Source organism: Oncorhynchus gorbuscha, linkage group LG15, assembly GCF_021184085.1.
Source record: "Oncorhynchus gorbuscha isolate QuinsamMale2020 ecotype Even-year linkage group LG15, OgorEven_v1.0, whole genome shotgun sequence".
NCBI lineage: Eukaryota > Metazoa > Chordata > Actinopteri > Salmoniformes > Salmonidae > Oncorhynchus > Oncorhynchus gorbuscha.
This window is the reverse complement of record NC_060187.1, coordinates 69,252,630-69,279,428: the sequence shown is the minus strand read 5'-3', so window position 1 is coordinate 69,279,428 and position 26,799 is coordinate 69,252,630. Positions and strand designations below refer to the sequence as shown.

General features: G+C 43.2%; 1 protein-coding gene across 15 annotated transcripts in view; it reads right to left on the bottom strand.

The window, feature by feature from the left end:
- rims2a (regulating synaptic membrane exocytosis 2a) overlaps positions 1 to 26,799 on the bottom strand; it is a 265,865-nt gene that overhangs the window by 11,589 nt on the left and 227,477 nt on the right. For 10 of the 15 annotated variants that reach the window (XM_046302555.1, XM_046302556.1, XM_046302557.1 and 7 more), the window contains one exon: positions 17,061 to 17,311. The exons of 4 other annotated variants lie outside the window; for them this stretch is intronic. In XM_046302555.1, the coding sequence (XP_046158511.1) occupies positions 17,061 to 17,311 (251 nt within the window). The remainder of the gene's footprint in view (positions 1 to 17,060; positions 17,312 to 26,799) is intronic. One more of the 15 variants, XM_046302566.1, reaches the window with a different exon arrangement.

Here is a 26,799-nt window from a genome sequence, read left to right as displayed (position 1 = left end):
GTTCATTATGGCCATCTCTGGCATCTCTCTCTTCAACCTGAGGCAACAGACATCCTCTAAACAGCTTGGACCAGCTTGGACCAGCTTGGACCATCCATCCAGAACCACTTCAGTCCAGATCTCACAGGTGGTTCCTAAGACCCTTTACAAAGTTTGTGAGCACGGTAAAATTAGATTGGAATATAGGGCATCTCTCCCACATGACATTACAATCTAGGACATCAGGCTTGGTGAAGAGAGAGAGCCAAAGTGTCTGTAGAGGCAGGTTAGCACTGAAACAACAGACCGCTAAATTGTGCTGTTGTAACTATCTTGTCAGAAAACCAACTGCTGTGCTTTTTCTCAGAGAAACTGGCAGAATAGACACAGTACTGGCCAATTACTGAACAAGCACTGAGCTGCTCTCCTTTAAATACAGCATACCTCTGGGCTACAGTCCCTCACTGGGAATAAAAGTCATCACTTAGAGAAACACTGCAACCTATTTCCACGAAACAAAATCGCCCAATTTCCCCTTTTGTTCGTTGAATGACATGTTCTCATGTTCTCAAGTGAAGGAAATTAGACAGAAGAGAAGAACACCGCCTGAACCAATTGGGTCGTTTTAATGCGTCATCTGACTCTAGCAGTTTGGAATATGACAAGGATTCGACCAGAGTGAACGTTGAGATATGTGTACTAAACACTTGACTTTCGTTTAAATCTTGAATTGTTCTTAATGGGAGACATTTACATTTTTAAGTGCACTAAAATCAGAATACAACTCATTGTGTATTAATGAGGATCCTGTTAACACCTCCTCCTACGTATCACAACCATCAGACACACACCATTAACTTTGAGGTAGGTGATCCGGCTGTGAGAGCCAGAGGCTTAATGTTTTGGAGTGGCACCAATAATTATTGGATCATTATAATGAGTGAGGTCACACTAACAAGCCAGAAGTACGTGCATCTTTATATTGCTGGACTATTCATTCCAGAGTGTGACACACTCATCACTACAGGAAGAAGACCGGAGATAGCAATAAGTGACGTTTTGTTAAGTAGCCTTGTCACTTGATATGGCAGAGAGTGATGTGTTCTGTTGGTCTCAGAGCTCTAGTACTCTACTGAATGCTTGGCTGACTCCTGGTTCCTTGTTCCATTAGTTATATAGAACGAAGAATACCCAACTACATTCTACATGTTTCAAAGAGTAAAGGACTTGCAGAGAGGTAGACCACTACAGCACATCAGACGATCCCTCTGAGGACACTTATTCTTCCCTGTGAAGAATCCTTCAACCATGAGGTCGGTGTGGGGATTATGACAGGTCTGACTTGTCTAAAATGGAAAATACTCACCTGAGTGGCAGATTGTAAGAGATGCATCAGATTGGAGCTGATATATATACATTATAAGTAACCCACAAACAAGGTCTTAGCGTGGAATAAATATCTACAGTATATAGATACACAGCGTTGATATCTGTCTTTACCTAGCAACGTACATGCAACATTACCATAACAACCCAGAGCTACTGTAAAACAAGGGTGTGAAAGATTCAGAGGAATGGTCCAGACGTTCTGGGAAGTGGAATGGTACGTGTCTCACTGACCAGGTGACTGTGATCGGCGTTCAACGAAAACAACACGCTGTGCAGGTGCCGTGTGCCACAACATTAGCACCTTCGGTGTAGCCAACCCTCCACCTTCCACCCAACCAAGGACCAAGAGATGACGTAAAGACCAAGGACCAAGGTGTTGAATACAATGCACAGACTCGTCTGAAGAAAATGAGGTTGATTACATAGCCAGCTGGTTTATTTCCCACATGTCTGTATGTGTAGATCTGGTGTCCACAAATAGAGTCCACTTCACACTCCTTTCAGAGGACTAAAAATAAATAAATGAAAGCCAGGGGCTGAAATCTCATTAATTGTGAAATATACTGCACATGAGTAAGAAAAGGTCTCTCTATTGAAGTAATTCATATTAATTAATGCAGCAAGTTAAAAGTCGGCCATTAGTATAAAGCATAGAAGGTCATTTCAACTCTTTTATGTGACAGCTGGTGAAGAAATGAACTGTGCTTTACATTATCTTAATTTCTGTAATCAGTTCTCTGTCCAACACTTCCTAAGGAAACAGAGCATTAAAGCCCCACTGATCAATTAGTCTACAGTAGAGGTCTAAAGTAGAGGTCTATGGGCCTAAAGTAAATGCCCACAGACTTGGGTCAAATACAGAAAATATGTGAAATACTTTCAAATACTTGGTCTTTGTTTGATTTAGTTTCCCTGGTACAATGGAACCAATGATATATTGCACACTTCAAATCAAGCGCACCTGAAACACTTTCAATATGCATTCTGACCGTAGTCTGGAAGTCCATAGACCTTCTACCTTATAAGACTGTACAGCAATGACCGCCTCAACATCTTTGGCTCTTGGCCAACAACGTGTACAATAGTTTTTACGATGTATTAGTTTTATTACGATCAAAACAGCAAAAAGACGACAGATAGTCGGGACAATAATAGCACCTCACACGACGGGAATCCCAAGAATGCTACTCATCGGATGATAACAGCAAGTCCGGGGCAAAATAACCCAGAAGTGACGCGGGTGGTGAGCAGCAACATAAAGACATCAATGACTGGTTGGTCTTTGGGGAAGAAAACGTGTGTGATTGATGGCGCAGGGTGAGGCCGAGCGTTAGACAGAGAAACAGAACCAGTCAGCCTGCAGAGTGTAAACACAGCCTAATGGAGCTGTCCTGTCCCTTCTGTTTCATCTCTCTCCAATGCCCAGTCAACCACTGTCATACAGACCGGCACAACAGCAGCCCTCAGACCATACAGCTAGGGTTATAATGGGGCGGCAGGGTAGCCTAGTGGTTAGAGCGTTGGACTAGTGACCGGAAGGTTGCAAGTTCAAATCCCCAAGCTGACAAGATACATATCTGTCATTCTGCCCCTGAACAGGCAGTTAAGGGAGAATAGATTTGAAGACTAATCATATTGATATTATGTCATATTGTATAATATCATTTTGTATTGTTTCAAGTCACATCAGATTAGATCACATGATATACATATAGGGTGGGGGGGAAGCCAAGGTATGGAGATGAGAGGCGTCAGTATCTCAGTTTGATCCAACATCTCATTCCATTTCACAGAGGTCAGTCAGTTAGTCATTCAAACTTTACAGTAACAGTCAGAGGAACTACAGGATGGAAAGTCCACTGACGCCGAGGAAACCAAAAGAGGCAGATTTCTGGGAAGAAGAGAGTGTAAAAGAGAGTTATGGTTTGGATACTTGTCAAAGCTACATTAAGACTGACATTGAGCCCTAGTCAATAACACACATTAGCCCTACGTGTTGTTTCCAGGAACCAATGGAATCCTTCAGGTCTCAGGCAAGGTCACACAAGTGTTTTCAACAAACCACCCGTTACGCACGCACACACACAGAGCTTACCGTATGTAGTTCACACCATCAGTTTGTGAGGAAAGTGTGACATGTTTGGAGGTGGACACACAAGGTAAGGTGAAGTAGGAACACACTGAGCTGTATAGAGACAGCAGCCGCACAGTGACTACCTGTACTCAGTGGTGTGAATACACTGACAGACAGGGAGGGAGAGATGGTGAGAGAGAGAGAGAAAACGAGAGAATGAGAGAGATGTTATGACAGCCGTGGGATGGCTTTCAGAGTCAAGATAATAATCTATAATACAATTTGCAATCACGTTTCACGTTCCACTCTCTAATACAGTATACATATGCATCAGTAGTGTTATGATGCAAAATATCATACATCATACCAATGAAAGAAAAACGGTTTTGTTTGAGTGACATGTGGCCTGTGAAGGCAATATCATGGATATGTCATCATTAAACAAAATACTAGAAAACAGGAACACTTCCCAGAACGAATAGGACATTCAAAAACCCAACTGTTGGTGACTAAGAGGATATAGACATTAAATAATACATTTTGACAGATTGCTCATAGCTCTTCCTCATTGAAAAACAGTATTATTACACATTGGAACACAGAGTGGGAGACCAGTCAAGCAGTCGAGAACAGAAACAGAACATATCTCTAGTAATGGTTAAAACCGTGGCCAGTGAGTGAGTGATAGGGGAAGTGTATGTTTAGCACAGCTGTGTTGAATGTGTGTCTGTGGGCAGTCAGTCTGTGGTCGGAGAGGAGCTGACTTGGTGACACAGGAGCCATATGCTAGGGGAAGGGCCGTGAGGTGAGTCACGTTCCAAGCTGACAGACTAACAGGCTGTCGGTGGATGAGACGTTTACCAAAAAAACAACAGTGTTATGTTATGTAAGCTGATAGGCCAATGGTAAAGCTGCTTGATGGATGGATCATCCCTTTTCTATGATTCAATGGCACCCTATTCCCTATGTAGTGCAGTAGTTTTGACCAGAGCTATGGGCCCTGGTGAAAAGTTGTGCACCTGGATGTTGTAACGAGGTGACCTATTAACGAATGGCAACACAGTCAACAGCAGAAAGAAACCGAAAAAGAGCACACAGCTTAGGGAGCGAGTGAGGCAACTGGGGAAAACCTTACTAGTCATTATTGTAATAGTCATTTAGCAAATACCTTTATCCACAGCAACTTCTAGTTAACAATAACACATACAGGTAACTGACAAAATAATGGAAACACATGAGTAAATAAGGGATACATTTAATGCAGACGGAAAGTATTCAGACCCCTTGACTTTTTCTACATTTTGTTATGTTACAGACTTATTCTAAAATGCAATAAATAAATAAATAAAAATATTCTGCAATCTACACACAATACCCCAATGACAAAGCGAAAACAGGTTTTTAGAAATTTTGCAAATGTATTAAAAATAAAAGGTATTCGGACCCTTTGCTATGCAACTCGAAATTGAGCTCAGGTGCCTCCTATTTCCATTGATCATCCTTGAGTGGTTTCTACAACTTGATTGGAGTCCACCTGTGGTAAATTCATTTGATTGAATATGATTTGGAAAGGCACACACCTGTCTATATAAGGTCCCACAGTTGACAGTGCATGTCAGAGCAAAAACCAAGCCATGAGGTCGAAGGAATTGTCCGTAGAGCTTCAAGACAGGATTGTGTCGACGCACAGGTCTGGGGAAGGGTACCAAAAAATGTCTGCATCTTTGAAGGTCCCCAAGAACACAGTGGCCTCCATCATTCTTAACTGGAAGAAGTTTGGAACCACCAAGACCCTTCCTAGAAATGGCCAACCGGCCAAACTGAGCAATCGGGGAAGAAGGGTCTTGGTCAGCGAGGTGACCAGGTGGATTACCAGGACGCGTACTCAAAGCAGCAGGAAGCCTAGTGTTCAGAGCATTGGACTAGTAACCGGAAGGTTGCAAGATCGAATCCCCGAGCTGAAAGGTAAAAAATCTGTAGTTCTGCCCCTGAACAAGACAGTAAACCAACTGTGTTCCTAGGCCATCAATGAAAATACGATTTTGCCTAGGTAAATAAAGCTCAAATAAAAAATTAAAAGCATGCACAGACCAACTGGCAAGTGTCTTCACTGACATTTTCAACCTCTCCCTGACCGAGTCTGTAATACCAACATGTTTCAAGCAGACCACCATAGTCCCTGTGCCCAAGAACAACAAGTTAACCTGCCGAAATAACTACCGACCTGTAGCACACGTCTGTAGTCATGAACTGCTTTGAAAGGCTGATCATGGCTCACATCAACACCATTATCCCAGAAACCCTAGACCAACTCCAATTTGCATACCCCCCAACAGATGCACAGATGACACAATCTCTATTGCACTCCACACTGCCCTTTCCCACCTGGACAAAAGGAACACCTACGTGAGAATGCTATTCATTGACTACAGCTCAGCGTTCAACACCATAGTGCCCTCAAACCTCATCACAACTGGATCCTGGACTACCTGACGGGCCGCCCCCAGGTGGTAAGGATAGGTAACAACACATCTGCCACGCTGATCCTCAACACTCTGGCCCCTTAGGGGTGTGTACTTAGTCCCCTCCTGTACTCCCTGTTCACCCATGATTGTGTGGCCAAGCATGACTCCAACACCATCATTACTTTTTCAGACAACACAACAGTGATCACCGACAACGATGAGACAGCCTATAGGGAGGAGGTCAGAGACCTAGCAATGTGGTGCCAGGCTGATAACTTCTCCCTCAACGTGATCAAGACAAAGGAATTGATCGTAGACTACAGGAAAAGAAGGAGCACACCCCATTCTTATCGACAGGGCTGTAGTGGAGCAGGTTGTCCACATCACCAACAAACTGTCATGGTCCAAACACACCAAGACAGTCGTGAAGAGGGCACAACAATGCCTATTCCACCTCAGGAGAGGAGGTAGTGTGTAGTACATCACTGGGGCCAAGCTTCCTGCCATCCAGGAAGTATAACAGAACTCATATGGCAGGCAAAAACCTGAGAAAAAATCCAACCAGGAAGTGGGAAATCTGAGGTTTGTAGTTTTTCAAATAATTGCCTATCGAATATACAGTGTCTATGGGGTCATATTGCACTTCCTAAGGCTTCCACTAGATGTCAACAGTCTTTAGAACCTTGTTTCAGGCTTCTACAGTGAAGGAGGGGGGAATGAGAGCTGATTGAGTCAGGGGTCTGGCAGAGTGCCATGAGCTGATCACGCACGCTCACGTGAGAGTTAGTTGCGTTCCATCGCATTTCTACAAACAAATAAATGAACCGGTTGGAACATTATTGAAGATTTATGATAAAAACATCCTAAAGATTGATTCTATACTTCGTTTGACATGTTTCTACGAACTGTAATATAACCTTTCATCTGAACTTTTGTCTGGACTTGCCCGCGCCTCGTGAGTTTGGATTGTGTACTAAACGCGCAAACAAAAATAAGGTATTTGGATATATATTATGGACTTTATTGAACAAATCAAACATATATTGTGGAACTGGGATTCCTGGGAGTGCATTCTGATGAAGTTCATCAAAGGTAAGTGAATATTTATAATGCTATTTCTGACTTCTGTTGACTCCACAACATGGCGGATATCTGTATGGCTTGTTTTGTTCTCTGAGCGCTGTACTCAGATTATTGCATGGGGTGCTTTTTCGGTAAAGCTTTTTGAAATCTACACAGCGGTTGCATTAAGGAGAAGTTTATCTAAAGTTCCATGCATAACACTTGTATTTTCATGAGTAGAGGTGCTACGTGCTGTTCTGGCACATGGTGGCCCAATGCCCTATTAAGATGATCATGGGGTACAGGAAAAGGAGGGCCAAGCACACCCCCATTCTCCCTATTAAAATACTTTATGTTGGCGTTTCCGTTTCATTGGGCAGTTACTTGTACATCAAGCATTATATGTACCCATGCCAGAATACCCCAAAACACAACCGTCCAAAATGGAGAGGTAAAATGTGAGCCAAAAGACAGGTGTCCCAGTCAGCTCACTCACAGGTGTCCTACTCTGCTTGCTCAAAAAAGCTTGTTTGGCCATCTTGTGTTTCTGTAACTATTGCTACATTATCGTGTCTAACTTGTTTTTTATTGATTCAAAACAAATCCATCATGTATTTGTGACAAAAAAGGCAAAACAAGGACATTAGTTAACATCATGGACAATGCAAAGCACATGAAGCATCTGTTGTACCATGTGCCATTAGACAACATTAAGTTATTCATTAAAAAATAATGTCAATAAGACAATCACTGCCTTGTGAATAATCACTCTGAAAGATGTTCGGTACATCAACATTGATCCTAATACAAACCTTTCTTTCAAGAAATTATTTGTAGAAATGCAAAACTGCAGATTCAGAACGATGAGAATAAGATAGAGTTAACATATAATACAAGTTAAAGGAAAGATTCACCCATTTTGAATCTTATATTGTATTTGTGCATCTCTGACTGATGTTTTATCGATTCCTGGGGTCATTTCACATTTTCATATATCCAAAATATTCACCTTTCAAGCAGGCAGAATTACACACGGTATGACGCGTTTTGCATCACATGAAAACATTTAATGACCCCGGGAATCGATAGATCACTCAGAGATGCACAAATACAATACAACATTCAAAATGGGTGAATCTTTCCTTTAAGTTCAGTGCCATAAAAGTAAAGGTTTGACTCAAATTGCTCTGTCTCCTTGGGTTAGTAACAGTTGTCACTGTGGTTCTTTCCTCATTGCTTGACAAGCCCCTCTCTAACTGGAAAAAAATGCATTCTCCAGTCAGTGTCTGTGAACTACATCAGAAATCAGTCCACAATGAAATTGTGAAGGGTGATTAGTAAAATTGAAACATTTCAGAGTGGATATAAACTCCAGCTTGGTCATGACAGATGTACTGTCCTACAGATAATTCAGTACTAAACAGTGCCCCACATTTGTGATGAGAGAGAGACAGAGAGGGAGAGAAAGGGAGAGAGGGGGGACAAAGAGAGCATGAGGTAGACACTTAGTTGAGGGACAGTAGAGCACATTATCGACGTTCCAATCTATATGTGGTGAGGGTGGTATGTACACAATGCATATTGGCCTACATATGTGTGTCTCTTTCTCTCTAATGCTTTTCCAACAGAATGAGATATTACATCTCCGGCATGGCAGCTCTGCCTGAACACCAAGTAAGCCATCAGTAAGTTCAGACTGGAGAACTGCTCTGCTACTTCACAGACAGACTTTATCAGGACTCAGAGTGTTAAAAGAACAGCATAGAGAGACAACCCAGGGAGGGCTTGGGACAATACTCACTATTTGTGCTACAAGACAAAAAGGACTAGGTCAATCATACATGTCTTACAGTCTGACCTGTGTGGTGGAATTATTGAAATCAAAAGGAGAGACTTTTAGATTTCTTCAAAACAATCAAACTTTATAATTTAATTAGTGCAGTAATGGAGCTGGTCGGTAGTCACCTCTGGAAGTGATCATTAAGAACTCAACCAGCTGGTTTGAGCCGCAGCATTTTATAGCAAAGTCCATCCTCCTTCAGCCTACATGACGAACAACAGATGTATGGAATGGATCACAAGGTTAAGATTTGTATGAAAGATACTTATAATTCACAGCTGACAGCATCTGCTGTAAAACTGTCCTCAATGTGTAGAGACCAGGGCCTTGCCCAGCAAATCTATATTGGAGCCATCTCCCCCTGGTACCCCAGTACAAAAATATTAACTCATGCTCTGGAATGCGGTATCACCCAAGACATCGTAAATCTCCTGTCAGTGTTAAATCTCCCAGAGGCCCACTTTCAGTTCACACAGACACAATAGAGTTATAAGAACAATATTCTGTTGCATAAAACAACTATTTGATGCAATTACAGCATTATAACATAGTCTTGAAATTTTGCTCTCACACATGACCTTTAGAAAGTACAATAGGAACATAGGGCCAGAATGGATATTAATCAAGTGTTGTTGAGATCACAAGACGGCAATGCAATTCTGTAACTGTCTTTATCAGCACGTTTTATGACAACTTGCCTAGAAAGATGCTGAGATAGTAAATATGACAGATTGGGGAAGTTTAGGACATCATGTTTATTACCCTCTCTGTCCTATTTGAACACATCACATATTATTAATTACAATATCAGTACATTTGAAACACTGCATAAGGCAATAGACACAGCAACAATTTTCCAATGGCTTGCAGAATTTAAGGAACTAAAGTGTGTTTTTTTCTGCTGAGGCGGATTTGGGGCGGAGGATTGTATAGGGATTTAGAGTCTTCTCTACCGAGGCTAGAGTGTAATTACTAGACTGCTGAACGAGGTTATAAACGTTATAAATCAACTCTGTTTCAGCTTGGTCATGAGTAACGCCACGCTGACACATACACGCACACATGCTCACATGTGTACACACACACACAAGCGCACGCACGCACACACACACAAGTGCACGCACATACACACACACACAGAGAAAAACCTCAGCCCTATGAAGCAACTATCACAACAAGATTAATTACACCAATATGTTCATATGATATGATACCTCAACCTTACGGTAACCTTGAATTGACACGGCAGCATAGCGAATAACAAGGTTAATAGATTACATGCCTGGTACAGTAAAAGAGTCCCTTCAGCAGAAATATCCAAAGATCAACACATGAGAACTTTATATCTTTTAAGTAAGAACAAACACCATCGTGTTTGAAAGGAACAAAGTGTGTGTGTGTGTTTGTTTGCACGTGACCTCTTGATGCCCACTTGGGAACAACCCCTGTACGTCTGTCAGTCAGTCAGACACACCTCTGTGAGGCCAAACTGCTCCTATCCCATCCACATGGCTTCCATCCTTTGAATGTGCCCCTCAAGTCGGTGGCCAGTGCCTCTGGGTAAAGCAACAACAAAGTAGGCCAAAGAGAGAGTGCATCGCAGGGGGACCACATGGCAGACCTCAATCCATTGGTTGGTTCAGAACCAAGACAAAGATTTGAGAGACGGACACACTCACGCTGATGCACCTAAAAGCATTGAGTGAAATATTGATATGCTCTTAAGATTCGAGCTGAAAGGGGATGTGTGTGTGTGTGTGTGTGTGTGTGTGTGTGTGTGTGTGTGTGTGTGTGTGTGTGTGTGTGTGTGTGTGTGTGTGTGTGTGTGTGTGTGTGTGTGTGTGTGTGTGTGTGTGTGTGTGTGTGTGTGTGTGTGTGTGTGTGTGTGTGTGTGTGTGTGTGTATTTTCCAGAAAAACCATGACATGGACAGGCCTGCCTGACATGACAAACATGACTATATATATATATATACTGTATATATATATACACACACACACACAGCTGAAGTCAGAAGTTTACATACACTTAACTTTTAGTCATTAAAACTTGTTTTTAAACCATTCCACAAAGTTCTTGTTAACAAACTATAGTTTTGGCAAGTCGGTTAGGACAGCTACTTTGTACATGACACAAGTAATTTTTCCAACAATTGTTTACAGACAGATTATTTCACTTATAATTTACTGTACACAATTCCAGTGGGTCAGAAGTTAACATACAAGACGTTGACTGTGCCTTTAAACAGCTTGGGCAATTCTAGAAAAATATGTCATCGCTTTAGAAGCTTCTGATAGGCTAATTGACATCATTTGAGTCAATTGGAGGTGTACCTGTGGATGTATTTCAAGGCCTACCTACAAACCCAGTGCCTCTTTGCTTGACATCATGAGAAAATCAAATGAAATTAGCCAAAACCTCAGAAGAAGAATTGTAGACTCCACAGGTCTGGTTCATCCTTGGGAGCAATTTCCAAAAGCCAGAACATACCATGTTCATCTGTACAAACAATAGTATGCAAGTATAAACACCATGGGACCACGCAGCCGTCATATCGCTCAAGAAGGAGACGCGTTCTGTCTCCTAGAGATGAACGTACTTTGGTGCGAAAAGTGCAAATCAATCCCAGAACAACAGCAAAGGACCTTGTGAAGATGCTGGAAACAGGTACAAAAGTCTCTATATCCACAGTAAAACGAGTCCTGTATCGACATAACCTGAAAGGCCACTCAGCAAGGAAGAAGCCACTGCTCCAAAACCGCCATAAAAAAGCCAGACTACAGTTTGCAACTGCACATGGGGACAAAGATCATACTTTCTGGAGAAATATCCTCTGGTCTGATGAAACAAAAATAGAACTGTTTGGCCATAATGACCATCGTTATGTTTGGAGGAAAAAGGGGGAAGCTTGCAAGCCGCAGAACACCATCCCATCTGTGAAGCACGGGAGTGGCAGCATCATGTTGTGGGTGTGCTTTGCTGCAGGAGGGACTAGTGCACTTCACAAAATAGATGGCATCATGAGGTAGGAAAATGATGTGGATATATTGAAGCAACATCTCAAGACATCAGTCAGGGAGTTAAAGCTTGGTCGCAAATGGGTCTTCCAAATGGACAATGATGTAACGGTTTTCGTCGTCTGAGGAAGAGGAATCGGACCAAGTGTTGGTAAATGTTCATGCTTTTTATTGAAACTGAACACTTTAACAAAAATAACAAAGATAACAACCAAAACAGTCCTGTAAGGTGCAAAACACTACCCACAAAAACCATGTGGGGAAAAGCTACCTAAGTATGGTTCCCAATCAGAGACAACGATAGACAGCTGTCCCTGATTGAGAACCATACCCGGCCAAAACAAAGAAATACAAAAACATAGTAAAAATAACATAGAATTCCCACCCAAATCACACCCTGACCAAACCAAAGTAGAGACATAAAAAGCGCTAAGGTCAGGGCGTGACAAATGACCCCAAACATACTTCCAAAGTTGTGGCAAAATGACTTAAGGACAACAAAGTCAAGGCATTGGATTGGCCATCACAAAGCCCTGACCTCAATCTCATGGAAAATCTGTGGGTAGAACTGAAAAAGCGTGTGTGAGCAAGAAGGCCTACAAACCTGACTCAGTTACACCAACTCTGTCAGGAGGAATGGGCCAAAATTCACCAAATTATTGTGGGAAGCTTGTGGAAGGCGACCTGAAACATTTGACCCAAGTTAAACTATTTAAAGGCAATGCTGCCAAATAATAATTACGTGTATGTAAACTTCTGACCCACTAGGAATGTGATGAAAGAAATTAAAGCTGAAATAAATAATTCCCTCTACTATTATTCTGACATTTCACATTCTTAAAATAAAATGGTGATCCTACCTGACCTAAGACAGGGGATTTTTACTATGATTAAATGTCAGGGATTGTGAAAAACTAACCCTAACCCTAACTTCCGAATTCAACTGCATATATATATATATATATATACACTGAACAAAAACATAAATGGAACATGTAAAGTGTGCTGAAATAAAAAATAGTAAAAGCTTATTTCTCTCCCAGTTAGTGAGCAATTCTCCTTTGCCAAGATAATCCATCCACCTGACAGGTGTGGCATATCAAGAATCTGATTAAACAGCATGATCAGTACACAGGTGCACCTTTTGCTGGGCACTCTAAAATGTACAGTTTTGTCACACAACACAATGCCACAGATGTCTCAAGTTTTGCAGGAGCGTGCAATTGGCAATGCTGACTGCAGGAATGTCCACCAGAGCTGTTGCCAGAGAATTTAATGTTAATTTCTCTACCATAAGCCGCCTCCAACGTTGTTTTAGAGAATTTGGCAGTACGTCCACCCGGCCTCACAACCGTAGACCACGTGCAACCACGCCTACAAAGCACCTCCACATCTGGCTTCTTCACCTACGGGATTGTCTGAGACCAGCGTCCCGGACAGCTGATGAAACTGAGGAGTATTTCTGACTGTAATAAAGTTATTTTGTATGGAACTAATTCTGAATAGCTGGGCCTGGCTCCCCAGTAGGTGGGCCTGGCTCCCAAATGAGGGGGTACTATGACCTCCCAGGCCCACCCATGACTGTGCCCCTGCCCAGTCATATGGAATCCATAAATTAGGGCCTAATGAATTGATTTCAATTGACTGATTCCCTTATATGAACTGTAACTCAGTAAAATCGTTGAAATGGTTTTATGTTGCTTTTATGTTTTTACATAATATTCTTTTTGATAGAAATACAAATATGACTTTTGCAGGTGCTCATTAATTTTCAGAGAAGCCGTGCACTTTCCTTTTGTGAAATAACCATTGAGACACTATAGCCAACTAATTTATTGTACAACCACATCATGGATGGGGTTAGAAATAAGAAGAGACAAGTGTACAGATAAAGACATGACGATGTGCTATCTAGAGACCCTATCAGGGATATTGTCCATATCTTGACAAAATCAGTCACTCAAAGAACTTCAGAAGCTCACTTCAGTCACGAGTCAAAAAGGGGCGAAGGAGGAGAGAGGTTTTACTGACAGGGCTGTGGTGCAACCATGACAGAATGATGCCTCAGGACTACCTGACATGATGACTCCTTGCTGTCCCCAGTCCACCTGGTTGTGCTGCTGCTCCAGTTTCAACTGTTCTGCCTTATTATTATTGGACCATGCTGGTCATTTATGAACATTTGAACATCTTGGCCATGTTCTGTTATAATCTCCACCCGGCACAGCCAGAAGAGGACTGGCCACGCCACATAGCCTGGTTCCTCTCTAGGTTTCTTCCTAGGTTTTGGCCTTTCTAGGGAGTTTTTCCTCGCCACCGTGCTTCTACACCTGCATTGCTTGCTTTTTCGGGTTTTAGGCTGGGTTTCTGTACAGCACTTTGAGATATCAGCTGATGTATGAAGGGCTATATAAATAAATTAGCTTTGCTTTGATGTGCTGTGATGCAACCATGAAAGAATGACGTGCTGTGGTGCAACCATGACATAATGATGTGCTGTGGTGCAACCATGACAGAATGATGTGCTGTGGTGCAACCATGACAGAATGATGTGCTGTGATGCAACCATGACAGAATGATGTGCTGTGGTGCAACCATGACAGAATGATGCACTATGGTGCAACCATGACATAATGATGTGCTGTGGTGCAACCATGACAGAATGATGTGCTGTGGTGCAACCATGACAGAATGATGCACTATGGTGCAACCATGACATAATGATGTGCTGTGGTGCAACCATGACATAATGGTGTGCTGTGGTGCAACCATGACAGAATGATGTGCTGTGGTGCAACCATGACATAATGATGTGCTGTGGTGCAACCATGACAGAATGATGTGCTGTGGTGCAACCATGACAGAATGATGCACTATGGTGCAACCATGACATAATGATGTGCTGTGGTGCAACCATGACATAATGATGTGCTGTGGTGCAACCATGACAGAATGATGTGCTGTGGTGCAACCATGACAGAATGATGTGCTGTGGTGCAACCATGACAGAATGATGTGCTGTGGTGCAACCATGACAGAATGATGTGCTGTGGTGCAACCATGACAGAATGATGCACTATGGTGCAACCATGACATAATGATGTGCTGTGGTGCAACCATGACAGAATGATGCACTATGGTGCAACCATGACATAATGATGTGCTGTGGTGCAACCATGACATAATGATGTGCTGTGGTGCAACCATGACAGAATGATGCACTATGGTGCAACCATGACAGAATGATGTGCTGTGGTGCAACCATGACATAATGGTGTGCTGTGGTGTAACCATGACAGAATGATGCGCTGTGGTGCAACCATGACAGAATGATGTGCTGTGGTGTAACCATGACAGAATGATGCGCTGTGGTGCAACCATGACAGAATGATGCGCTGTGGTGCAACCATGACAGAATGATGCGCTGTGGTGCAACCATGACAGAATGATGTGCTGTGGTGCAACCATGACAGAATGATGTGCTGTGGTGCAACCATGACAGAATGATGTGCTGTGGTGCAACCATGACAGAATGATGTGCTGTGGTGCAACCATGACAGAATGATGTGCTGTGGTGCAACCATGACAGAATGATGTGCTGTGGTGCAACCATGACAGAATGATGTGCTGTGGTGCAACCATGACAGAATGATGTGCTGTGGTGAAATCAGTAGGAATGACTAAAACTACAAAGAGATAAGACTGTCATGTCATGTGCCTGTCAAATCATAGGTTGGAGGGGTAAGGCAGCGTCATGTGAGTAACGCACACATACACACATCATTCCCTACCTCCCTTTACGATCAACCCTCAGCGGACACGATTGATGAAGAAGGGAGGAGTGATCATTGACCATAATCAACCCAGACCTTGGCTGCGTCCCAAATGGCACCCTACTCCCTCCATCGTGCACTACTTTTGACCAGCATATAGTGAACAGGGCGCAATTTGAGAGACAGATTTTGATGACATAAAAAGACCATTTAAGGTGTGAATACTCCTTGAGACAGCAGAGCGTCACCTCTCAGGACCTTGGGTATGATTGAAGCTGACCTTCCTACAGATGGACCAGACCTCAATCAGGGACAACTCGTGACCAAGACAACCCAGCCATCCACCCGCCTGCCTTCCTGCAGCACTTTATTGTTGCATTCAAGTTCCACTCTCTCAAAATAACAGAAGTCCATGTAAAAATAACCAACATTATGTTGGTGGGCTTTGCTTTGTGTGATATTAACTGAGGAACATGTTATGAAAATAACTTATGATGATTGACATTTTCAGGTCATCTATTGGTGTAAATCACTGCAATAATGGCCTTTACCAGTCCTTTCCTTCAGAAAGAGTACATTCAATTAGTTTTTTAATTGAGAGGCTACGACAATGTGTTACCCTCTAGTCTCACTTTGCTAGGTGGTTTGACTGTTTTCATCATTATCTCGCTCTCTCCCTCGCTCTCGTTTTCTCTATTGCTTTCTCTTGCTCGCTCTCGATCCAATGATAAGCAGTTCATACTGTTCTGATACACCTATGAGAAGATGTACTCCTTCGAGTATTCATGACAAACATTGTGACACAAATGAAATCAACTGTAAAATGTTTCTCTCCCACCGGCTGCATCTCCACCAGTCAGTCTATGAATAGACCCAGAGTGCTACATGATACGGAGGCCCTTAAGAGTATAGCATCTTGAAAACATGACCAAGAACAGCAAAATAACATATGTAACTGAAGCCACCTCTCTGCCAGGTTAAACATAAATGTAACTGCACAACTACAGTATCGAAAAACAAGAAGAGGAACAAGAGGAACATCACGTACACATCATTAACAATCCATTGACAATCATTAACAATCCATTGCGATGGTCTGCATGTTGTTTTCTTGTACAATTCTGTTCCTGCAAAGAAAAATAATCATAACAAAGGGTTTCAGGACAGGAAGGAAAATGTCTCTACAGTAGGATTGTCATTGTCTAGGAGGAAGAGAGAAGTGACGAGGATAAAACACATTCATGCCATCCTAGACATCCTTCTAGCTCTGGATCCAGAACTCCTGCAGACAGAAAGATATGCAAACTGGAGGAAAAGGAAAGAACTGAGGTATCACATGACATTCATGGAAAGAGAGAGGGGCAGAAAGACATGATACACAGACAGTGTCATAGTACAATACATCAGATAACAGAGGGAAGGACAGAGGCATATATATCCCAAGTGACTCAGGCACGCCTACCTGTTTGGCTGAGCTGAGAGGTACTCCTGCTCTTCCGCGAGAGGCCAACCACTGCTGCCATTTTGGCACCAATACTGGAGCGCCTCTTCTTATCCTCGTCCCCGCCTACCATGCCCACGCCCGTGTCCGATTGGCTGCCGTCCGTCTTCTCCAGGTTGCACATGTCTCCACCGATGCTTGTGCTCTTGGTCATGTTCATACTCCCTGACGACGTGCCCAACTGCCTGTTTTTCATTTTGGACGTAAAGTCACTGTCAGCCACACACCACCATTACAGGGGCAGGCCAGGACAGACAGGATAGAGGAGAGGGGGAGGAGAGGAAGAGGAGGTAGAGGACAGGAGGTAGGAGAGGAAGAGAAGAGGGAGAGGAGACAGGGGTGGAGACCGAGGAGGAGAGAAGAGGACACAGGGGAGACGAGAAAATGAGACCGGGGAGGAGACAAGGACAGTCAGCTACAGTAGTCTAGGACTTAGGGAATAGGTTTAGGGACAGGGCTCAGCTACAGTAGTCTAGGACTTAGGGAATAGGTTTAGGGACAGGGCTCAGCTACAGTAGTCTAGGACTTAGGGAATAGGTTTAGGGACAGGGCTCAGCTACAGTAGTCTAGGACTTAGGGAATAGGTTTAGAGACAGGGCTCAGCTACAGTAGTCTAGGACTTAGGGAATAGGTTTAGGGACAGGGCTCAGCTACAGTAGTCTAGGACTTAGGGAATAGGTTTAGGGACAGGGCTCAGCTACAGTAGTCTAGGACTTAGGGAATAGGTTTAGGGACAGGGCTCAGCTACAGTAGTCTAGGACTTTGGGAATAGGTTTAGGGACAGGGCTCAGCTGCAGTAGTCTAGGACTTTGGGAATAGGTTTAGGGACAGGACTCAGCTACAGTAGTCTAGGACTTTGGGAATAGGTTTAGGGACAGGGCTCAGCTGCAGTAGTCTAGGACTTTGGGAATAGGTTTAGGGACAGGGCTCAGCTGCAGTAGTCTAGGACTTAGGGAATAGGTTTAGGGACAGGACTCAGCTACAGTAGTCTAGGACTTAGGGAATAGGTTTAGGGACAGGGCTCAGCTACAGTAGTCTAGGACTTTGGGAATAGGTTTAGGGACAGGGCTCAGCTACAGTAGTCTAGGACTTTGGGAATAGGTTTAGGGACAGGGCCCAGCTACAGTAGTCTAGGACTTAGGGAATAGGTTTAGGGACAGGGCTCAGCTACAGTAGTCTAGGACTTTGGGAATAGGTTTAGGGACAGGGCTCAGCTACAGTAGTCTAGGACTTAGGGAATAGGTTTAGGGACAGGACTCAGCTACAGTAGTCTAGGACTTAGGGAATAGGTTTAGAGACAGGGCTCAGCTACAGTAGTCTAGGACTTAGGGAATAGGTTTAGGGACAGGGCTCAGCTACAGTAGTCTAGGACTTAGGGAATAGGTTTAGAGACAGGGCTCAGCTACAGTAGTCTAGGACTTAGGGAATAGGTTTAGGGACAGGGCTCAGCTACAGTAGTCTAGGACTTTGGGAATAGGTTTAGGGACAGGACTCAGCTACAGTAGTCTAGGACTTAGGGAATAGGTTTAGAGACAGGGCTCAGCTACAGTAGTCTAGGACTTAGGGAATAGGTTTAGGGACAGGGCTCAGCTACAGTAGTCTAAGACTTAGGGAATAGGTTTAGGGACAGGACTCAAGGTCCTCTGGCCTGAACTTCCCACAGATGTGTCATGCACTGGATGGTAAGCTGGTTGATTGATACATTAATATGGCTGTTTTACTGCTTTTGTGATCATTGTAAAATGAGTACATATAGAAAACAGTCAAAAATGAAAAGTGAATTCAACTAACATGCAGAGAGGTACAGTAGAAATTAAACAGTCATATTGTTTGAACAACAAAATATCCTACACCTTTTTAAGAAATAAGACATCTTAATTCTAAAGCTCTAAATTATAGTCTTTCTACTTTTTATCCCCGGCTTCAGATGAGCTATTCATTCTGACTGGCAATCTGTTCTTATTTATTCTCCTCAGGATACAAGTGATCAAGAAGAAGATGTGAAGTTTGACCCTGATTCATGAGCACGCTTACAATTCGTGGAAGACTTCATTTCAATGCTGCTGAGAAATTATTCACCCCAACAAATATATATGTTCTGCTTGAAAGGAAATAGGTGTCAAAATGAAGGTCTCATTTTGGCTCACAGTGCTAGATTTCAAGTTTGAGAGACGAATGATATCCTGTACCATGGGTTTCAAGTCCTAATGAGCATAAAGATGTGGTAAAAAGCCGCCTGAGGACAGGAGTCGTCTAAAACTGCGGCTGACCTATTACACGCAATTGTCTCATCCAGACGATTATAAGAAGAGTCAGAAGAAAAATCAATGCCCTTTAACAATTACTTCTTCAATTATTTAAATTAGGCTCCTCTCCTCCTCTCCTCCTCTCCTCCTCTCCTCCTCTCCCGTCTATACCATTCACATCTGTGGTTTTTAGTTCTCTATTCAGTAGGAAGCTGTTCCATAGGCTACTTCCCGTACTTGCTCTGAAGTTGGTTATATAGGGCTCATGTATCCTCACTCAGTGAAGGGATGTTTCTGCTTCTGTATGAACTGAAAACGTCCACTGGGTTCGTCCTAATCGCCTGTAGATACTGAACTGAACACGTCCACTGGGTTCGTCCTAATCGTCTGTAGATACTGAACTGAACACGTCCACTGGGTTCGTCCTAATCGTCTGTAGATACTGAACTGAAAACGTCCACTGGGTTCGTCCTAATCGTCTGTAGATACTGAACTGAAAACGTCTACTGGGTTCGTCCTAATCGTCTGTAGATACTGAACTGAAAACGTCCACTGGGTTCGTCCTAATCGTCTGTAGATACTGAACTGAACACGTCCACTGGGTTCGTCCTAATCGTCTGTAGATACTGAACTGAACACGTCCACTGGGTTCGTCCTAATCACCTGTAGATACTGAACTGAACACGTCCACTGGGTTCGTCCTAATCGCCTGTAGATACTGAACTGAACACGTCCACTGGGTTCGTCCTAATCGTCTGTAGATACTGAACTGAACACGTCCACTGGGTTCGTCCTAATCGTCTGTAGATACTGAACTGAAAACATCCACTGGGTTCGTCCTAATCGTCTGTAGATACTGAACTGAAAACGTCCACTGGGTTCGTCCTAATCGTCTGTAGATACTGAACTGAAAGAGGTACAGTGAATACTGTACATCTAAATGATTATTTTTTCCTCCTATCATTTAGCCTGCATTAGTTATTTATTTTAAAAATCATCAATAATACATGCTACAATTAACTAACTATGGATTACTGTGTTTGACTATGAGTTTCTATCAACCAGCACTACACATGTAAGACGTAACGCTCCTCAGAAATCAATCAGCCCATAAGCTCACTGTACTAGCTCAGTGTTCTGAGGGAGAGAGGGGTATGCAAGTGAGAAGTAAGCGATCACTGTCGCTGCACATGAGAGAGCGAGAGCGAGATGGGTTGAACTATTTGCACATCATTACCACACTGCATATAGACATAACGCAGACATTTGAAATGTCTTTTGGAACTTTTGTAAGTGTTATCTTTACTGTAAATGTTGTATTGTTTATCATCTATTTCATTTGCTTTGGCAATGTAAACATGTGTTTCCCATGCCAATAAAGCCCCTTATATTGAAATCGAATTGAGAGAGAGACAGAGAGAGAGAGAGAGAGAGAGAGAGAGAGAGAGAGAGAGAGAGAGAGAGAGAGAGAGAGAGAGAGAGAGAGAGAGAGAGAGAGAGAGAGAGAGAGAGAGAGAGAGAGAGAACGGAGAAAGAGAGAAAGAGAGAGAGAGAGTAAGGAGAGAGAGCATTTCGCAATATATCTGCTGTTATGATACTGACAAAGTACCCCATGATACTACTTCTGGAAAGTTCCCTGGCCTAACCCCGTTCATCTCAGTCTGAATGCAGTACGGTGCCAGCAAAACGCTTCTATTGAGCTCAGTCGCCAGTCAGAGATGGAGGTGAATGAAATCTAGCCGACAATATTCTCTCTCTACTTCTCCCCTGAACTCAGCAGAGATGACTGAGCATTTATCCACACTTCCTAGGCTGTCAGCTCCTCTCTGAATTTGTATTATTCATTAGTTTACCATCAGGTGAATTTAGGAGTTTCCTGATGCAATAGAAGACTTGTTGTAACTAGCTAAAACTATATCAGAGGAACATTTTCTCTACACATTTAAAATCTGGAATGTTCTACTGGAATCCAGCCTTCTTTAACTTCTTTAACCAGCCTTCCTGTGTTGTTTTGCATGGTCATGGTTGGCACTGCCTACAGTCTCACTAGAGGAGGGTAAGGGTTATTAAAACAGCTGTAGAGAGATGTAAATTACAAGCACACCTCATAAAGCCCATTGTTTATGATAGTAAGTAGAGTCAGTGAGATCTGCTCTGTCATGGATTACATAGAGGATTATGTATTAGTCTCCAATAAAGCACATCGGAACCTTTGATGAAGAAGTGACTTCCATATATGCTTTTTATCTCCACTGTGGTGGTGTTGTTTAATCTACTGACACAAAATGACAACAGTGAAGTTGTGGGCTGCTCTTATACATAGTCAAATATTAATTTGAGATCAATATGATTCCTTTATTGATCCCATCGATATGATTATGTAAGCAGCATTTCTATTGCCTGGCTTCATCCTACATGCCAGACAGACAGACCTTCAACAAGGTTTTACATGGCTGCAGTTTATCTGTCCTCAGTTCAGGTGATGGTCTATGAGAGCTATAGCTTGCCTCAAGAATATACCAAAATCTCCCATCTAATGTTACGGATGGCCTTCCACCACTCCTCCTCCCCCTCCACCTCCACCCCTCCTCCCCCTTAGCTCATGGCTGAATCTTGTGTCAGGGCCTGTCCACAGTGCTAGGCAGCTTGGAACACTGAGCCTCTCCAGAGACTGGAGGGACTGGTTTCAACCCCAGCTAAATGAACAAACCAACACTGTGTTCCTTCCTTGTCATGCAGATTGTTGCTGTGTCTTTCATTTTCATCTAGGCCAAGATGTTCCCTCAGCTAAAACAAGAGCTGCACAAGTATTTCTGTGTGTTCACGGGCCAACAGGATTTAGTCTGGTTGGCTCCTATCCGAGGCGCTGAGTAGCATTTTAATGCATGTTCAAAGTAGGTTTGTTCTTAGATAAAAATAGCACAGCCTCTGCACATTTTTGATTTAGAATAAAATACTTCAACAAAAGCATGAAAATGCTTGAACTGAGGTTGAAAAATATGATTGAAAGGATCATTTTTTTCTCAAAACAGCTTTTCAAATGATTAATACTAATTCAAGCTAACTGTAAATAACTTCAGTCACTGAACTGGCAGTGACTGACAGGCACCTTGACAACCGGTTGATGAATGATGAATGTCAGATATGGTCATCTCAGGAAAGACCAACCTTGTCTTTCTCCCCTCTCCCCTCCTCAGCAGCCTCTACTGTGGGATCTAGATAATCTTGCAGAAAGAGCGGCGCAAAAACTGAGGTGATACAGAAATAATTGGTTTCTATAGAAACCGTGCTCCCAGTCAGAGAGTTTGCGTGCGTCCTCCTCTCCTCCTATCTACATGAGCCACAGACACACAGATAGACGGCTGGGTCTCAACGTTGAGTGACTGGGGAATAAGAACAGGATATACTGAGATATGCCTTGTTTCATCATTTCTCTGTACAGCTTCCCTTGAGTTTAAGTGTAGAGTTGTTTATTAATCTTTGAGGGGGTGCAACTCTACCTTATTATTAAAGACAGATTTGTCCTTCAATGTATTAGTCTTTACTTAAACTCACAAAAATGAGCAGTTACCCAGATAACAATAATGGATTAAATGGAGAAGAACGAGGTGTGCATGGGAAGTGTATGAATGTGTGTGTGTGTGTGTGTGTGTGTGTGTGTGTGTGTGTGTGTGTGTGTGTGTGTGTGTGTGTGTGTGTGTGTGTGTGTGTGTGTGTGTGTGTGTGTGTGTGTGTGTGTGTGTGTGTGTGTGTGTGTGTGTGTGTGTGTGTGTGTGTGTGTGTGTGTTTAAATGTACTAATGGAAACTAACTTCCTGGACACCACTGGCGACCATCTAGTCCTCTTAGCTTAGTTCAGGTGTGTGTGTGTGTGTGTGTGTGTGTGTGTGTGTGTGTGTGTGTGTGTGTGTGTGTGTGTGTGTGTGTGTGTGTGTGTGTGTGTGTGTGTGTGTGTGTGTGTGTGTGTGTGTGTGTGTGTGTGTGTGTGTGTGTGTGTGTGTGTGTGTGTGTGTGTGTGTGTGTGTGTGTGCGCGCGCATTGGTGAAAAGCGCATAACAAAAGAGCTTGTGTTGTATTATACACTTTAAATGAAATAAACATGTCCATTGATTTATCCCTATTGTCATGTGATTACATGCATGTGGTAAAAAGGTTATCTTTATCTCCTTGCTGTAAATCATCAACACATCAACTGAACTGAGAGGAGACGTGTAACACTGATCTTGAGATTGGATTGTGAAGACTATGAACGTAATAACCGTTTCCCAGCACAAAACCCTCAAAGGGAAAACTGACAATAATGTCTGTCATGTATGTCCCTGAGCAATCTACGGCCACTGTAGCTATTCACTATGCTTATTGAGTTATTGAAGAGGTTTGGGTTTCTATACAATGCCCTTGTATTGCCAAATGTTGATTCGTTCTATTAGAAAACTGTCCATGTAGTTCTCTAGTTAGCCTTGTTCATCTCACCTCTTATTTATCACATTGTTAAGCCAATCGAGCGGAAAAGACACTCAAATAGTGAACCTCTCTGTCTGTCTCTCTGTCTGTCTATCTGTCTGTCTGGGAACCTCTCTGTCTGTCTCTCTGTCTGTCTATCTGTCTGTCTGGGAACCTCTCTGTCTGTCTCTCTGTCTGTCTATCTGTCTGTCTGGGAACCTCTCTGTCTCTCTGTCTGTCTATCTGTCTGTCTGGGAACCTCTCTGTCTGTCTCTCTGTCTGTCTATCTGTCTGTCTGGGAACCTCTCTGTCTCTCTGTCTGTCTATCTGTCTGTCTGGGAACCTCTCTGTCTCTCTATCTGTCTGTCTGGGAACCTCTCTGTCTCTCTGTTTGTCTATCTGTCTGTCTGGGAACCTCGCTGTCTGTCTATCTGTCTGTCTGGGAACCTCGCTGTCTGTCTATCTGTCTGTCTGGGAACCTCTCTGTCTGTCTCTCTGTCTGTCTGTCTGTCTGGGAACCTCGCTGTCTCTCTGTCTCTCTGTCTGGGAACCTCTCTGTCTCTCTGTTTGTCTATCTGTCTGTCTGGGAACCTCTATGTCTCTCTGTCTGTCTATCTGTCTGTCTGGGAACCTCTCTGTCTCTCTATCTGTCTGTCTGGGAACCTCTCTGTCTCTCTGTTTGTCTATCTGTCTGTCTGGGAACCTCTCTGTCTCTCTGTCTGTCTATCTGTCTGTCTGGGAACCTCTCTGTCTCTCTATCTGTCTGTCTGGGAACCTCTCTGTCTCTCTGTTTGTCTATCTGTCTGTCTGGGAACCTCGCTGTCTGTCTATCTGTCTGTCTGGGAACCTCGCTGTCTGTCTATCTGTCTGTCTGGGAACCTCTCTGTCTGTCTCTCTGTCTGTCTGTCTGTCTGTCTGGGAACCTCGCTGTCTCTCTGTCTCTCTGTCTGGGAACCTCTCTGTCTCTCTGTCTGTCTATCTGTCTGTCTGGGAACCTCTCTTCTGTCTCTCTGTCTGTCTATCTGTCTGTCTGGGAACCTCTCTCTCTGTCTGTCTATCTGTCTGTCTGGGAACCTCTCTGTCTCTCTGTCTGTCTATCTGGGAACCTCTCTGTCTCTCTGTCTGTCCATCTGTCTATCTGGGAACCTCTCTGTCTCTCTGTCTGTCCATCTGTCTGTCTGGGAACCTCTCTGTCTCTCTGTCTGTCCATCTGTCTCTCTGGGAACCTCTCTGTCTCTCTATCTGTCTATCTGGGAACCTCTCTGTCTGTCTGTCTATCTGGGAACCTCTCTGTCTGTCTGTCTATCTGTCTATCTGGGAACCTCTCTGTCTGTCTGTCTATCTGTCTGTCTGGAAACCTGTCTGTCTGTCTGGGAACCTGTCTGTCTGTCTGTCTGTCTGTCTGTCTGTCTGTCTGTCTGTCTGTCTGTCTGTCTGTCTGTCTGTCTGTCTGTCTGTCTGTCTGTCTGTCTGTCTGTCTGTCTGTCTGGGAACCTGTCTGTCTGTCTGTCTGGGAACCTGTCTGTCTGTCTGTCTGTCTGTCTGTCTGTCTGTCTGTCTGTCTGTCTGTCTGTCTGTCTGTCTGTCTGTCTGTCTGTCTGTCTGTCTGTCTGTCTGTCTGTCTGTCTGTCTGTCTGTCTGTCTGTCTGTCTGTCTGTCTGTCTGTCTGTCTGTCTGTCTGTCTGTCTGTCTGGGAACCTCTCCTGTATTGTGTGACAGAACTGTTCTGCCTCAGCGTCCCTGTTAAGATCACCATAATACGGCTGGTTGAAAGCATTACCTTGGAGCACACAATAACGGAGTAAATGAAAGGTACACAGCAGCATGAGGAAAAACACTTCATCAGAACACTGTGCTTTCCATCTCTCCATCCATCTGCTTTTCATTCACAAGGAGACTCATTATCCAGTCCATGCTCTCTGTCTTTTCATTCACAAGGAGACTCATTATCCAGTCCATGCTCTCTGATGCTGTGTCACTGGAGTACTAGTTTGAAAGGGCAACACAGGCTTTTACTGTACCTCTACCCAGAAAATTACTATTACCATCAACCTCACGGGTTTTCAGTGATCGTACGATGTACTGTACAGACATTCAAAGTGATTACAAAGAGAGCAGCTGAAAGCATTAACAGCCAGGGTTGAAGAGAGTTGAGGTAGTTGTGGACTGGGAATGGGGTCAGGGTTGAAGAGAGTTGAGGTAGTTGTGGACTGGGTTATGGGGTCAGGGGTTCAGAGTCAGGGTCAGCTGAGTTTACAAGCACATAGAGCCAGGCGCCAGGCGCACATAGAGCCAGGCGCACACAAGGAAAAGGACATCATACTGACCCAACACAGACAGACAACAAGTGATTTAGCAACTGACTGACTACAGCCTAGTGTACCATAACTTTGAGTGGCCTGTTTGTCTGCCCACATCGGTAAAACTTTACTTAATAACCTCTTGAAGCTAGTGGGCACTATTTTTATTTTTGGAAAAATAACTGCCTATTTCTCAGGACCAGATGCTAGAATATGCATATAATTGACAGCTTAGGATAGAAAACACTCTAAAGTTTCCAAAACTGTAAAAAAATATTGTCTGTGAGTACAACAGTATAACAGTATAACTGATATTGCAGGCGAAATCCTGAGAAAAATTCAATCAGGAAGTGACTCTTATTTTGAAACCCCTGTCTTTCTATGCATCCCTATTGCCCATTGAAAGGGATGCCAACCAGATTCCTTTTTCTGTGGCTTCCATAAGGTGTCTACAGCCTTTAGACGTAGTTTCAGGCCTTTATTTTGAAGAATGAGCGTAAACGTCCACTTTGCGTAAGTGGTCTGTTGTTGGCTCTCAGTGTGATTTTTGTGCAAAACAGAGAGGTAGCCATTTTTCCTCCCGGTCCTAGTGAAAAGCCAACTGTCCCGGTTGATATATTATCGAATAGATATTTCAAAAACACCTTGAGGATTCATTATAGAAAAACGTTTATCATGTTTCTGTCTATATTATGGATATAATTTGGAATTT